Below are 14098 nucleotides of genomic sequence, written 5' to 3'. Positions count from 1 at the left end.
TATATATATTTTTTTTTTTTTTTAATTTGGCCGTGCTGGGTCTTCGTTGCTGCGCATGGACTTTCTCTAGTTGTGGCGAGCGGGGGCTACTCTTCGTTGTGGTGTGCAGGCTTCTCATTGTGATGGCTTCTCTTGTTGCAGAGCAAGGGCTCTAAGCACGCGGACTTCAGTAGTTGCAGCACACAGGCTCAGGAGTTGTGGCTCGCAGGCTCTAGAGCGCAGGCTCAGTAGTTGTGGCGCACGGTCTTAGTTGCTCCATGACATGTGGGATCTTCCCAGACCAGGGCTCGAACCCCTGTCCCCCGCATTGGCAGGTGGGGTTCTTAACCACTGCGCCACTAGGGAAGTCCCTAGCCTGAGTTTTAAGAGCACTTGTTTATGAATATTCGAATTGGTTCTGCAGGTAATTGACATGAAATCCTGTATACAGTCTCTGGTTTGTGAACTTATGGCAGCATCTGTTGATTCCATCTGTAGGTTGACTGGCTGACGGAGAAGATGAGGGAAGCCAACTTCACCGTGTCATCCATGCACGGGGACATGCCCCAGAAGGAGCGTGAGTCCATCATGAAGGAGTTCCGGTCAGGTGCCAGGTGGGTTGGCTGAGCTCTCTGCTGTGGTCCTGGTGCTGGTGCTGTGGGCCAGCATTTACGGGGTGTTACCCGAGTTTTCCCCCCCACAGCTGAGCTTGGGCAGGTCACCAACTTGCTGGTGAGCAGGGCAGCCACTGCTGGTGTGATAGGTTAGGCTGAGATGAGAACTAGCCTTAACTACGTAGGTTGGTTGCCTTATTTAGAAGCGTATTTTTCTGTTTCCAAATAAATGGAGATTTTCTGTTTATCTTTTTGTATTGGTTTTAGCTTAATCCCACTGTGGCCAGAGAACCCACTTTGTGTGATTTCATCCCCTCAGTGTGTATTCAGACTTGCTTTGTGGCCCAGCACGGGGTTGGTCATTTTACAAATGTTCTCTGTGCTTGGACAAGATGGGTGCTGTGTGGTGTTGGATTTCAGTTGCTAGCTGTATTTCTCAAACCTGCATCCTTACCCTTTTTCCCTTAAGCCTTGTTTCATCAGTGTTGAGAGTGCCGGTTTTCCTCTTGGGGGTTCTGTCCGTTCTTGCATTATGGGTCCAGAGACCTGAGTGTACAAGTTCAGAATTACTACATTTCTGGAGGATTTAGCTTTTGCTGTGGAAGTGTCTGCCCTTCTCTACTAGGGCTTTTGTCCTGAATCCTGCTCTGTCTGACCAGCAGCACCGGCTCTGAACGCTTGGTGTCTCCTTAGTACCACCTTTCTTCCTTCACCTCTGGTTTGTAGACTTAAGCTTTAGATGGATTTCATGCAACCAGCATATAGTTGGGTTTTATTTTTCCTTTTAATCTAATGATAATTGCTGTCTTTTTTTAAAATTTATTTATTTTTGGCTGCATTGGGTCTTCATTGCTGCGGGGCTTTCTCTAGTTGCGGTGAGTGGGGGCTACTCTTTGTTGCGGCGTGCGGGCTTCTCGTTGTGGTGTCTTCTCTTGTTGTGGAGTATGGGCTCTAGGCATGTGGGCTTCAGTAGTTGTGGCTCACGGGCTCTAGAGCGCGGGCTCTAGAGCGCAGGCTCAGTAGTTGTGGTGCACAGGCTTAGTTGCTCTGGCATGTGGGATCTTCCTGGACCAGAGCTCGAACTTGTGTCCCCTGCATTGGCAGGCGGATTCTTAACCACTACGCTACAAGGGAAGCCCATAATTGTCTTTTAACTGGAACATTTAGTCCAGTTTCGTTTAATGTAAATACCACTTTTTTTTTTTTTTTTCCTTGCGGTACGTGGGCCTCTCACCGTTGTGGTCTCTCCCATTGCGGAGCACAGGCTCCGGACGCGCAGGCCCAGCGGCCATGGCTCACGGGCCCAGCCTCTCCGTGGCATGTGGGATCTTCCCGGACCGGGGCACGAACCCATGTCCCCTGCATCGGCAGGCGGACTCTCAACCACTGCGCCATCAGGGAAGCCCTCCCCACTTTTTATTTTGGAAAATGTTTCTTTCTTTATGTTATTTAGTGGTCACCCTGAAGAGTCATCAGCAGCTGTGGTTGCTTGGTACTTTTACCATCTCCTCTGAGAGCACAGAGAACTTGAAACCCTGACTTCAGTGACACGCACCCCCCAGACTTCTGTCACTGTTGTCATGTGTTTTAATTTACATATATTCAACCTCAACAAGAAATTTGTGCTTTATATCATTACATAATTCATATAATGAATGCTGCACAGTGACCATACTCGTTACTCTTCTGTTTTTCCTTTATCTCTGAGCTTCCATCAGGGATGCATTTTAATATATACATATATATGTATATATTTTTTTAATATATACATATATATACATATTTGTTTATTTATTTTGGCTGCACCAGGTCTTAGTTGCGGCACATGGGATCTTTAGTTGCGGCATGCATACGGGACCTAGTTCCCCGACCAGGGATCAAACCTGGGCCCCCTGCATTGAGAGTGCAGAGTCTTACCCACTAGACCATCAGGGAAGTCCCAGGGATGCATTTCCTTGTGCTTGAAGAATGTCTTTCTGTATTTAGTTTGGGTCTGCTGGTAACAAAATGTTTAAGTTTCTTTGGAAATGTCTGCTTCATCTTGAAACACCTCCTTCTGATGTGTTGAAGGAGGCAATCCAGGCGGGATCAGTCCCAGACATCCTGTGGACACCAAACTCTGCAGACATTCTAATCCCTTCTATGAAGTGGCCTAGTGCAGTCGGCCCTCTCTATCTGGTGTTTCTTGGTTGTGTCAGTCCTGTGGGGATGTCACCTGCTGCTGCTCATGTAAAACAGTGTCTTCTCTGCAGGCTGCTTCTTAGGTCTGTTTTGTTTATGTGGTTTCACGCTGATGGGTCCATGTGTGATTCAGTCTTACTCCTTCCGTTTGGCACTTCTGTGACTCTTGGCCTTACCCCTCTGTTGGTGCTTTGGCCCCATTCTTTCCTCTTCCTCTAGGGCTCCAGTTATATGTGATTATCTGGCAGGATTATTTTCTCCTATTCTGCTGTCCCTTCAGACTTTGAATGCTTCTAGACCAGCGATGTCCAATAGAAATATAATTCAAGTAAACATATGTCATTTAACCCAATATATCATATCACTTCAACATGTAATCAACATTAAAAATATTAACGAGGTTTTTTGCATTTTTTTTGTACTCAGTATTCAAATCCAGTGTGAATTTTACACCGTAAGACAATCTCATTTCAGACCAGCCACTCTGGTGCTTGGTGGGCTGGTGGCCTCAGCATTGGATAGTGTGGGTCTGTGGTGTGTCAGATTCTGTCCTGTGTGAAGGACAGAGAGGTGTGAGTTGCATTTCTAATTTGAAGATACTGTAAACACTGCACCAAAATCAGTGAGGCCGCTGTACTTGAGTTTTTGCTAGACAAAAGTAAAATGTCCTTCCCAATTATTGGTATGGGACTGGCTCGAAACAAATTAAATGTAGTAGTGTAAAAGATAGCCAAATTGTTTTTTTTTTTTATCAGCACACATGACCTAAGTAATGAAATATACCAAACGCGCCTTCTGAACGCGGCTTTCTGGTGCTGTCCCTTGTGCTTCAGCCTGCAGAGGGGCCAGTGTGAGGGGCCCTGATGTGTTCGTAGCCGGTCTGACCCTTTTATGCTAAGGTGATTGTCTCAAATGCCTTTCTTTGTGCAGCCGAGTGCTCATTTCTACAGACGTCTGGGCCCGGGGGCTGGACGTGCCCCAGGTGTCCCTCATCATTAATTACGACCTGCCCAACAACAGAGAGCTGTACATACACAGGTAGGCAGCACAAGTTTTTCTTTGGTTTCAGTCTTGTTGATGGGTTTACTGAAACCTTTTTTGCTATGTTTACTGAAGTGATTTTGCTTTATTGTTGAAGAATTGGGCGATCAGGTCGATATGGCCGAAAGGGCGTGGCCATTAATTTTGTGAAGAATGATGATATCCGAATCCTCAGAGACATTGAGCAGTACTACTCCACTCAGATTGACGAGATGCCCATGAACGGTAAGACAGTAAATCCATGTTTGTGATTGTTTTAGAGAGAGCTTCCTGGTTCCTGGTTTGGGGCACTTGAGGTTTTTCCCGCTTTATTTTTCTTTTGTTTTTGAGAAGTCTTTTGTGAGCCTTTAGTTAAATTTACAAATTTTCACTTGTTTGTATTCTTCCTTCTTGTTTATCTTCTCTTTCAGTTGCTGATCTGATTTGACAGTCTGCTTGCTGGAGCCTGTTCACCTATTTTGTATCAATTTGGAAATATTTAGGGGCGGTTTCTATTTAATGGGGTTTATGTGAATTCTCTTCTCAAAGCCCCCACAGGACAAACTTTGGAGATTCTGCCACCTTTTCTTACCCACATGTAAATAATGCATTGCTTTAAGTCTTTTTCATTAAACATTTAAAACTTTTCCCATAAACTCTAATTTGTATTTCTTTCTAACTTTTGTTTGCCCTCAGCTTTTCTAGTAACCTGCTGTCTGTATGATCTTGGGCAGTCATTTCACTCTTTCTTGATCTCTAAGATGGTGAAATGGAAGTGGTAAGCTGCCTGGCCTCTCCACACTTACCCAGATTGGTACCCAATCCCATTTCTTATGGATGGCAGGTGGGGGAGTTGAGACCATAAATACTTTTCTCTGGGTTGGCCTGGGTCTGTGTGCCCAGATGCAGAGGGGCAGGATGGCACCCTGGGCAGATAACCAGGAGGAAGGATTCACCAGCCAGGCTCCCTCTGGACTAATGAGCCCACCGGTCACAGCTGAGGAGGGGTTGTGCACAGGGCACCATCGGTGATTCAGGGAGGGGCAAGCAGGAAACAAGCCAGAAGGTAAGACACCTGAGAAACTTAACCTAATTGAGATGCTGTCAAGTAAGGTAACAAAGAAATGGCAAACATCCACGGAAATGTGTATCCTTGGGGGTGATTCAGAAGTGTTATGTTTTCAAAACCATTAACCCTGAGTGTTGGTGAAGGTGTAGGGGGCGTGATGGTGGTGTTAGTAGGTACAGACTTTTTGGAAAGCAGCCTGGCTCTTGGGCAGTAGGAGAAATTAGAATACTTCCCTTTGAGGGCGTCCTTCTGCGTAGGCAGTAGTCTGGAGTGCAGACTGCACAGGTGAGCTCACCAGTGTCCTCCAGCACCAGGAAAGGAGTGCGTATCACTGGGGGCTCGGGGAGGGAAGCAATGGGACATTGGCACTGACGCACGTGGGTGGAGGTTCTTGGGCAGGTGCTTGGGGCCACTCGAGTCACAGGTCAGGTGGGTTCAGCTGTAATCCATGGTGGCTAAGTGTTGAAACAAGGGGCTGGTGTGTCAGGTTAGACAGAAATGTTCACAGCATTATTCATAATAGCTGAAAAGTGGAAATAACCCAAGTGCCCATCGACTGAAAGATGTGGTAAGTACACATGAATATTATTTGGCAATAGGAAAGAATGAAGTGCTGACACGTTGCAATATGGATGAACCTTGAAAATAGGCTAACTGGAAGAAGCCAGTCACAAAAGGCCACAGTGTTTCCGTTTCTGTGAAATGTCCCAAATGGGTAAATCCATAGGACAGAAAGCAGATTAGTGGTTTTCTGGGGGCTGAGAGGTGGAAACAGGGAGTGACTGCTAAAGAGGACAGGGCTTCTTTGGGGTGATGAAAATGTGGAACTAGACAGAGGTAAGTGTTGCACAATTCTGTGAATGTACTAAAAAGTACTGAATTGTACATTTTAAAGTGGTAAAATTGTGTGGTATGTGAACTATACCTCAGAAATCGGGCAGTCTTATACTTCCTCCTCTAAAATTATACTTAAAGACAGAAAGGGCATGAGCAAGGGGGGAAAATATTTGCAAAGCATATACTTGACAAAGGACTTAAACTAGAAAATATCAAGAACTTTAAGTGTAGGTAGAATGGTGGTCCCCCCAAAATGCCCACATCTTAATCCCTGGAACCTGTGAATATGCTACATTAAATGGTAAGGACTTTGCAGGTGTAATTAAAGATTGAGATGAAATTATCCTGGATTATCCAGGTGGACCCTATCTAATCACATGCGCCCTTTAAAGTCAAGAATGCTCTGGGCTACCATGGGTCAGAGAGTGGTATAATGGAAGAGGCAGGATTGATTCTCTGGGGTGAGAAGGACTCAACCCACCATTGCTGGATTTGAAGATGAAGGTGCCACGAGCCAGGATATGGAGCAGCCTCTAGAAGCTGAGGAGGACGTCTGGCTCAACCACAGGGACATGTGGACCTCACACCCATACACTCAGGAGACTGAATTCTGCCGACAACTTGCATGAGCAGGGGAGCACATTCTCCCCTGGAGCCTCCAGAGAAGAAGCTGCCCTGCTGACACCTAATTTAGCCCAGCTGACCGTGTCAAATTTCTGACCTACAGAACTGTGATAGAATAAATGTGTTATTTTGAGCCACAGAGATTGTGGTAATTTGTTATGGTAGCAATTGGAAAAACAATGTACTTTGTAACTCAATAATAAGGTCAACAAATCCAAGTAAAAAATGGGCAAGATACCTGAACAGACACTTCACCAGAGAAGATTTATGGGTGACAAGTCCATGAAAGATGCTCGCCATCTTCAGTTGCAAATCAGACCTGCGAGATCCACTGTCACTGGAACAGCTGAAAATGAGCATACGGACCACACCAAGCGACAGCAAGGCTGGTAGGAGTGCAGTGTGTCACCCACTTTGGAAAACAGTTCGGTCACACACACACCCTCCATATGACCTGACCATATCACACTTGCGGTGTTTGCTCAAGAGATATGAAAACAGGTCCGTTCACAGACTGGTCCATGATTACATCGTCTTTATTCACAATAGTCAAAAACTGAAAACAATCCTTACATCCATGTAAATTTAATAAATGTGGCACCTCTAGCCAATGGAAAACTATTTGGCAATTAAAAAGCACACCACATGGATAAATCTCAAAGTAATTAATTAATTAGACCAAAAGAAATACATGCTATATGACTCCATTTATATAAAATTCCAGAAAATGTAAACTAGTCTATAGTGACCAAAAGGAGACCAGCTGTTGCCTGGGAACGGAGGTGTTGGGGGTAGCAGCTTAGTCTGCATAGCCCTTGGGCAGGGTCGGGGGAGGGTGTATCTCCCACCACATGACTGACACCAGGCCTGGCTGGATGTTTTCCAGTCACCTTAGAGATGGGTGATACTAGGGTGTGAGGTGGGGACGTGAGGGTGCTGCTTTGAGCATGCACAGTACAGCACATATGCACACCCTGCCTGGGAACGTCCAGGGGCCCATCAAGGAAGGAGTCCTGCTTCTGTGTCAGGGCCTCTAGACACATCCTCCTTACCCTGAATCTCAGAAGGACCGGCAGAAGCTTGATTGCAAATGCCCCTTTTATTAAAAATAATTGCACTTCAGATTAAGGGATCCCCAAGTCCTGGGAATTCTGCCGAGTGTCTAGGCCCACTTGTCAGACTGGTGGACAGCCTCCACCCCTGTTGTCGGGGGCAGCTGCCCAGAAAGCAGTCTGCAGCGGCCCCCCAGCTCTGCTTTCATCAGGTCAGAGCCAGGACCTTGGGGTGCAGGTACCACCCCATACCAAGCACCACCTCTGCGTCACAGGCAGGCAGTGGTGACTGACATTGCATGCGTCACAGTGACAGGCTACAGAGAAGCAAATCTTCCAGTAAACAGGGCACCACCCCTCAGGGCACTGACCCGACTGGGATCTGGACAGAAGACTCAGAAGAGCTGCTGGCCCAGAGCCTGGGGGGTAGACTCACAAGCAGATCCGGGTGTTCAGGGATGTCAGTGACATGCGATTTGGGGTAAGTGCTCTGACCCAAGGCCCACATACCGCCGACTGAGGGTGCAGGTGCTGGGCTGCCGGGAGGTCTGTAAAGGAGCAGCACACCACTGGGCCCCAGATTAAGACCAACTGATGAGGAACTGCTCTCCCATCGTCAGCGAGACAGGGATGTCCAGGGTCTGGGGACAAGAAATAGGAAAATTTGCTTGGCAACAGAGGTGGGGCAGACAGCAGTCTGTGGACATGGGTGGACGGTGGACATGGGGTCTGACCTAGCCCTGGGAGCGTCTCGCTCTGTTCCCTCTGAGCACTCTTGGCAGTGGCCGCCTTAATTTGCTTTGGAAATGAGCTGCCCTCTAACCAGGGGCTGACAGTGTGGACACAGGCAGGGAAAAGATGTGAAGTGCGAGGGGACTGAGCCTTCCCACTCCTCCCCGCAAGGATCAGTTCCTCTCCGCCCCTTGTAAGGCCTAAGTGTCCTCTCCCTTCTGGACAGGGAATCCCATGATGCCAGCTCAGCGGGCACCTCCCGCCCCCTCGCCCACCCTCAGGGACAGGCCTTCTGGCCTCAAATGTAGGCTCTCTTGCCTCCGTGTCAGGGCCGTAGGTGAAGTTGGATACAGAAACGCCATTGCAGACGACTTGCTGGGGGGCTGTGGCCACCCCCAGGACGGTCACCTTCCTCAGCTGCAGGCCAGCCCCCTCACTGCTCACGTGCACCAGCTGGTTCACGATGGTGTTCTGGCCGAAGCAGAGAGACAGGACCAGAGGTGTGAGCAGATGGCCTGGGCCAGGAAGCCCCACCAGGGCAGGGCCTCTGGACAGCAGATGGGGAGGGCAGGTCGGCAGCACACCCCGTGCAAACCCTAGGACACTGGCGCAGTGCAGGGAACTCCAGCCAAGACAGTTGGCCTACAGGCTCTTCTCCCCTTCAGTCTGCTTGACCCAGGGACAGGTGGCCATCCCAGGACCCCAGGCCAGCTCCCCTCACCAAGTCAGGATAATCACCCCAAGACAGCCCCCAGCCTAGGCGGATCCCAGAACTCACGTTCGTGGCCAGGAAGATGACCTGCGTGTACGCCCCACGGTCCAGCACTCCTAGGCTCTCCCCATCGTCCCAGAACAGCTCCCCTCGGGCCTCCCCGCTTGCAGTCAGGGCCACAGCCAGGGCCATGGGCTTCTTGCGGGACTCTGTGGTTGTGAGGCCAGGGCCCTGGGAGGGGGTGGCCCACGTCACTGTCCCAAACCTGGTGGAGGCCTCCAGACCCAGGCGTGAGGAGCACTAGGCTGGGACAGTGCCGTGCTAGAAGAAACCACGATCCGCAGGACAGCCCACGGCCGAGCGGCCTGAAGGCCCGTGGACACCTCAGAGGACGTGAGGCCCAAAGAGGTTTGCAGACTGACAGTTTTCTGAGAAAGGCCAATGAAGCAGGCCTCTCCTTCACCAGGCCCGGGAGCAAGTGAGTGCAAGGATGTATCCTGTCCTTCCCCAGCCCAGCTCATCCTCAACCCTCAGAAGGATCATCTCTGCCTGGGGGCAGACCCCCAATTGAACAGAGGCATGTGGGGTCCCAGCAACCCCAGGGCTGGACAAATAGGATCAGGGGCCCGGCCCAAGTACCTGCATGGGGATGATGTGCCCGGCCCGGAGGTGGAGGTTGATGGTGTCCAGTGGGGCGGACAGTGTCACCCACTGCCCCTCGCTGTGGATGGCAGACGTGAGGGGTGCAGGAGGTGGGAGGCTGCCAAAGGCCTCCACTGGCACCTGGAGGGGGATGTCGTGTCACAAAGGGTCCTGGGCATTGCCAAGCTCCTGTGCTGTTGTCGGGAGCTGAGAGCAAAGATCTGGCCACATGGTGGGGACAGAGCATGCGAGGCCTGAGCCAGGGCTCGGGTAGGGCAGGTCAGAGGACGCAAGAAGGGGCAGGAGTTTGGGAGCAGAACTGGAGTCCCAGCTCAGCTCAGTGGCAAGTCACCCACTCAGCCTCGGTTTCTCCATCTGGAAAATGGGTCCTGTAAGGCTCACACAGGATGATGCTGATGGAGCACCCAGGTGAGGGCCCTCATGTAGCCAGAACTCCTTTTTCACTCTGGTCCACACGGATGGTGCTGGAGGGAAGACCCGCTCCATCTCCCCCGTCCTCCCAAGTTTCAGGGCCCCAGGACTCACCGTCCGCAGGTCATACCACGTGCTGCGGGGAAAGTAGCCAGTGACCTCAACCTTCCCAGCCTTGAGCACCGGGGTGATGAGCAGAGCCTCCCCCCACAGGAGCTGGCGGTCCACTGTCCAGGTGCGGGGATCCTCGGGGAACCTTCAAACAGGAGGGATGGGCAGGGGGGCCTGGTGACCTCTGAAGTCAGTGGGTTCAAGGGACCCATGGGGAGGCGTGGACAGGAGCCAGAGGACCTGGGTTACATGTGGCAGGGCCGGTTCTGGCCAGCTTAAGTCAAGGCAGGAGCCAAGAATAACCTCTCCCTGCCCGACTACTTGGGCATGACCTGTTCACATTCCCTGTTTGCAAGTTGTGTTCTTGCCCACATGTCTATCTGGCTCTTACCCCTGGTCTGAGTTTCTGTACATTAGGGACAGTGACTGTCATTTTATTGATAATGTTTTCTCCCATTCGATTGCCTTGACAATCTATGTTCAGAGCAGTTTTAATATTTTTCTGCTTATATTCAAAGAAGTGTTACTTTTTTTTCCTAAATGAAACCTCCTTCCCTTTGCTTTTTTGCTTTTGATGCTTAGAAAGCCCTCTCCTGACAGGTCATAGAGAAGCATTCACTTCTGTTTTCCTGCAGCTTTTCTACAGCTTAATTTTTGTCATTTAACTACGTAATCATTTGGAACTTAGGTTTGTACAGATGAGTGGAAAATAAGTTGATTTTTGCAAATAGCTAACTAATTACCTTACTACTGGAGGATCCTTTAATCCTCTGATTCGAGGTGCCATTTTATGGTACGGTAACTTCTTAGATATACTAAGTCCTACTTGGGGGATATCTATTGGATTTCTTTAGTGGTCTTGTCCCCTTAAGCCCCAGATGGATTCAATCATGATAGTCTTATAACTTGTTTTACCATCTGGGAGGCCTGGTCTGTACTCAGTGTTCATCCTGGGTTTTTCCGTTATCCAGTGCTCCCTGCCCTGAGCTGGAATCTAATGGGTGGGAACTGGGGGTTCAGGGGGGCACCTCAGTGGGGAGTGCCCAGATTTTGCTGCAACCTCCTTCCTCTCTCAGTGCCCAGAACACCCCCTGCAGCAGGTTAGCTGCCCTGGGGTCAGTGGGCCGGAGGCCATCACTCCCAACCCAGGCACTCACTCCAAGAAGAGGGGCCGGGCCACGGTCTCGCCTCTGACGTGGGCCCCATGGAACAGCGTGTAGAGATAGGGCAGCAGCATGTAGCGCAGGGCAAAGGCCTTCCTCATGGCTTGCTGTGCCGTCTCGCTGAACCTGTACGGCTCCTGCGGCTGCAGTGGAGGGAGTGGAGGAAGCACCTGGGATCTAGGACCATGGACTCCGAGGTCCCCCCACCCCAGGAGACCCAGCACTTTGGGCCAGCCAGTGCTGGGCTCATTGGCACAGAAAGTGGCATTCCCCAGGGCACGGCCTCCCCTGCTGCCCCCGCCCTACCAGGCTGTTCAGGCCATTGTGGTTCCGCATGAAGGGGTAGAAGGCCCCCAGCTGGGTCCAGCGCACACACAGCTCCTCCGAAGTGTTGCCCAGGAAGCCACAGATGTCGGCCCCCACCAGGGGCACCCCCAGCAGATTGAAGAGCAGGATTTCTGGAGGGCAGAGTCAGATGGGCCTCCAGCTGCTACAGTAGGAGCAGTCTAGGGCCAAGGAGCCTGACAGACATGTCTGTTGAACTGGCTGGAGGCAAGGATCCCTCCCAAAGCCCCTCCCACCCAGCCCCCACCTGATGGTCAGTACACCAATGGCCACTGCACCTTGCACTTGTGGTCAGCAGAATGACAAGCCGCATCTGCTCCCTAGCTCGCAGGGTGGGCAGGGCAAACTAGACCCCTTAGGGCTGAATTGTATTTCCCTCCAAAGTAAGTTCTAGTCCTAACCCCTGGTTGCCATATTTGGAAATAGGGTCATTGAAGATGTAATCAGGTTGAGAAGAGGACGTTAGGGTGGACCCTAATTCACCATGACTGGTGACCTTATCAGAAGAGGGAACCAGGTACAGGAAGCACAGAGGGTCCCAAACAAGATGAACCCAAACAGACCTACACCAAGACATAATTAAAATGGCAAAAGTTAAAGAGGATTCTAAAGGCAGCAAGAGAAAAACAAAGTTAATTACAAGGGAACCCCATAAGGCTATCAGCTGCTTTCTCTACAGAAAGGTTGCAGGCCAGAAGGGAGTGGCAAGATACATTCAAAGTCCTGAAAGGGAAAAACCTGCAACCTAGGATACTCTACCCAGCAAGGTTATCATTTAGAATAGAAGGAAAGATAAAGAATTTCTCAGACAAGCAAAAACTAACAGAATACAGCAATGCTAAACCTATCCTAAAAGAAATACTGAAAGGTCTTCTCTAAATAGAAAAGAAGCAAGAATCTATAGGAAAAAGAAAATCACAATTGGAAAGTAAATCACCTAAGCCAGTACAAAGATTTTAAAAAAAATCAAAAATATTTTTGTGAAAGCAATGATAACTACAATGAACAGCAAAGGGATAAACATGAAAATGTAAGAGGACATCAAAATCATAATATGTGGGGGAGGGGAGTAATAAAATATAGATTTTTTTTTCAGAATGTGTTTGAGCCTGTATGGCTACAAGTCTAAAGCAAGTAGATACAGTAACAGGTTAACATACTTGAAAACCAGGTTACCACAAATCAAAACATAAAGGTGATTCACAAAAACCAAAAGAACACAAGGAAAATACAAAAGAAAACCATCAAACCACAAAAGAAACAAAAAAGAAATACAAAATCAAATGGAAAACAAGGTCTAAAATGGCAATAAACACATATCAATAATTACCTTCAATGTCAATGGACTAAACGCTCCAGTCAAAAGACACAGAGTGGCAGATTGGATAATAAAACAAGAGCCTACAAGGTGCTGCCTACAGGAGACCCACTTTAGGGCAAAGGACACACATAGCTTAAAAGTGAGAGGATGGAAAAAGATATTTCATGCAAATGGGAATGACAAGAAAGTGGGGGTAGCAATACTTGTATCAGACAAAACAGACTTTAAAACAAAGCCCATGCAACATTTTCAGAGATCTTGTTTTCTCATCAGTGACCCAGGTGTAACCAACTCTTTCTCACGTTACAGGTCATTGAGGCTTAGTATTTTAAACTAAGATGGGAATATAAAAATACAGAATTCTGACCCATGCATGAAATTTGCTAGCTACTGTTTTCTACTGTAGCTATTAGCTGCCATTTCTTTAGACGCTGTGCTACTAAAATTTCCTAGATGACAGGGTTCTCATTCCTCTGCTAATAGGAATCTTTAGAAACTTAAGTGGCAGGGGTGTGCATGTGGGCTATTATTCGCTCAGAGTTGAAGATGAGAGGGGGATGGTGCCCTTGACTGTAGTGTGGTTACCTGAAGTAACCACAGGTAACCTTGGGCTGCACCATGCTAAAGGGCAATGGGATCTTTGATTGTCAAAGTGAACATTCAAAATGACTTTTATTAACAACAAAAAATGATTAAATATAATTCTGTATCTTCAAAAAAATAAAGGCCATAAAGAAAGATAAAGAAGCACACTATATAATGATAAAAGGATCAATATAAGAAGAGGATATTACACTCATTAACATATATGCACCCAGTATAGGCGCACCTAAATACATAAAACAAATACTAACAGACATAGAGAAATTGATGGGAATAAAAATAATAACACGAGGCTTTACCATCCCACTGACATCAATGGACAGACCTTCCAAACAGAAAATCAATATGACAACAGAGATCCTAAATGACACAATAAAACAGACTTAATATCTTCAGGACATTACATCCAAAAAAACCCCAGAATACACAGTCTTTTCAAGTACACATGGACTATTCTCTGGGATAGACTATATAAATACTAGGACATAAAACAAGCCTCAACAAATTTAAGAGGATAGAAATTATCTCAAACATCTTTTCTGACCACAACAGCATGAAACTGGAAATCAACCACAGAGAGAACAAATTACATGGAGACTAAACAACATGCTACTAAAAAAAAAAAAAAAAAAAAAAAAAAAAAAAAAAAAAAAAAAAAAAA

The 14098-nt window shown here is 48.1% G+C and overlaps 2 protein-coding genes and 1 non-coding gene across 6 annotated transcripts in view; 1 reads left to right on the top strand and 2 right to left on the bottom strand.

Moving 5' to 3' along the window:
• The window catches only part of EIF4A3 (eukaryotic translation initiation factor 4A3), a 13012-nt gene extending 8562 nt beyond the window's left edge, over nt 1-4450 (top strand). Inside the window, exons 9-12 of the mRNA XM_027080926.1 lie at nt 478-593; nt 3705-3812; nt 3913-4040; nt 4226-4450. Coding sequence (XP_026936727.1) covers nt 478-593; nt 3705-3812; nt 3913-4040; nt 4226-4242 — 369 coding nt within the window. The 3' untranslated portion in view covers nt 4243-4450. The remainder of the gene's footprint in view (nt 1-477; nt 594-3704; nt 3813-3912; nt 4041-4225) is intronic.
• Nucleotides 2456-2528, bottom strand: TRNAE-CUC (transfer RNA glutamic acid (anticodon CUC)). The gene has a single exon. It is a non-coding gene; the product is annotated as a tRNA-Glu (tRNA).
• A 2392-nt stretch (nt 4451-6842) lies between the features above and the next one.
• The window catches only part of GAA (alpha glucosidase), a 23896-nt gene continuing 16640 nt past the window's right edge, over nt 6843-14098 (bottom strand). For all 4 annotated transcript variants that reach the window (XM_027080922.1, XM_027080924.1, XM_027080923.1 and 1 more), the window contains 7 exons: nt 11475-11626; nt 11163-11311; nt 10009-10150; nt 9460-9603; nt 8887-9051; nt 8427-8579; nt 6843-8017 (listed from right to left, as the gene is read on the bottom strand). In XM_027080922.1, the coding sequence (XP_026936723.1) occupies nt 7958-8017; nt 8427-8579; nt 8887-9051; nt 9460-9603; nt 10009-10150; nt 11163-11311; nt 11475-11626 (965 nt within the window). In that variant the 3' untranslated portion in view covers nt 6843-7957. The remainder of the gene's footprint in view (nt 8018-8426; nt 8580-8886; nt 9052-9459; nt 9604-10008; nt 10151-11162; nt 11312-11474; nt 11627-14098) is intronic.

The sequence above is a fragment of the Aethalodelphis obliquidens genome, unplaced genomic scaffold, assembly GCF_003676395.1.
Source record: "Aethalodelphis obliquidens isolate GAN/ISIS:26980383/991018 unplaced genomic scaffold, ASM367639v1 scaffold44, whole genome shotgun sequence".
NCBI lineage: Eukaryota > Metazoa > Chordata > Mammalia > Artiodactyla > Delphinidae > Aethalodelphis > Aethalodelphis obliquidens.
The sequence above is the reverse complement of the archived record's forward strand: the minus strand, read 5'-3'. Positions and strand labels throughout refer to the sequence as shown.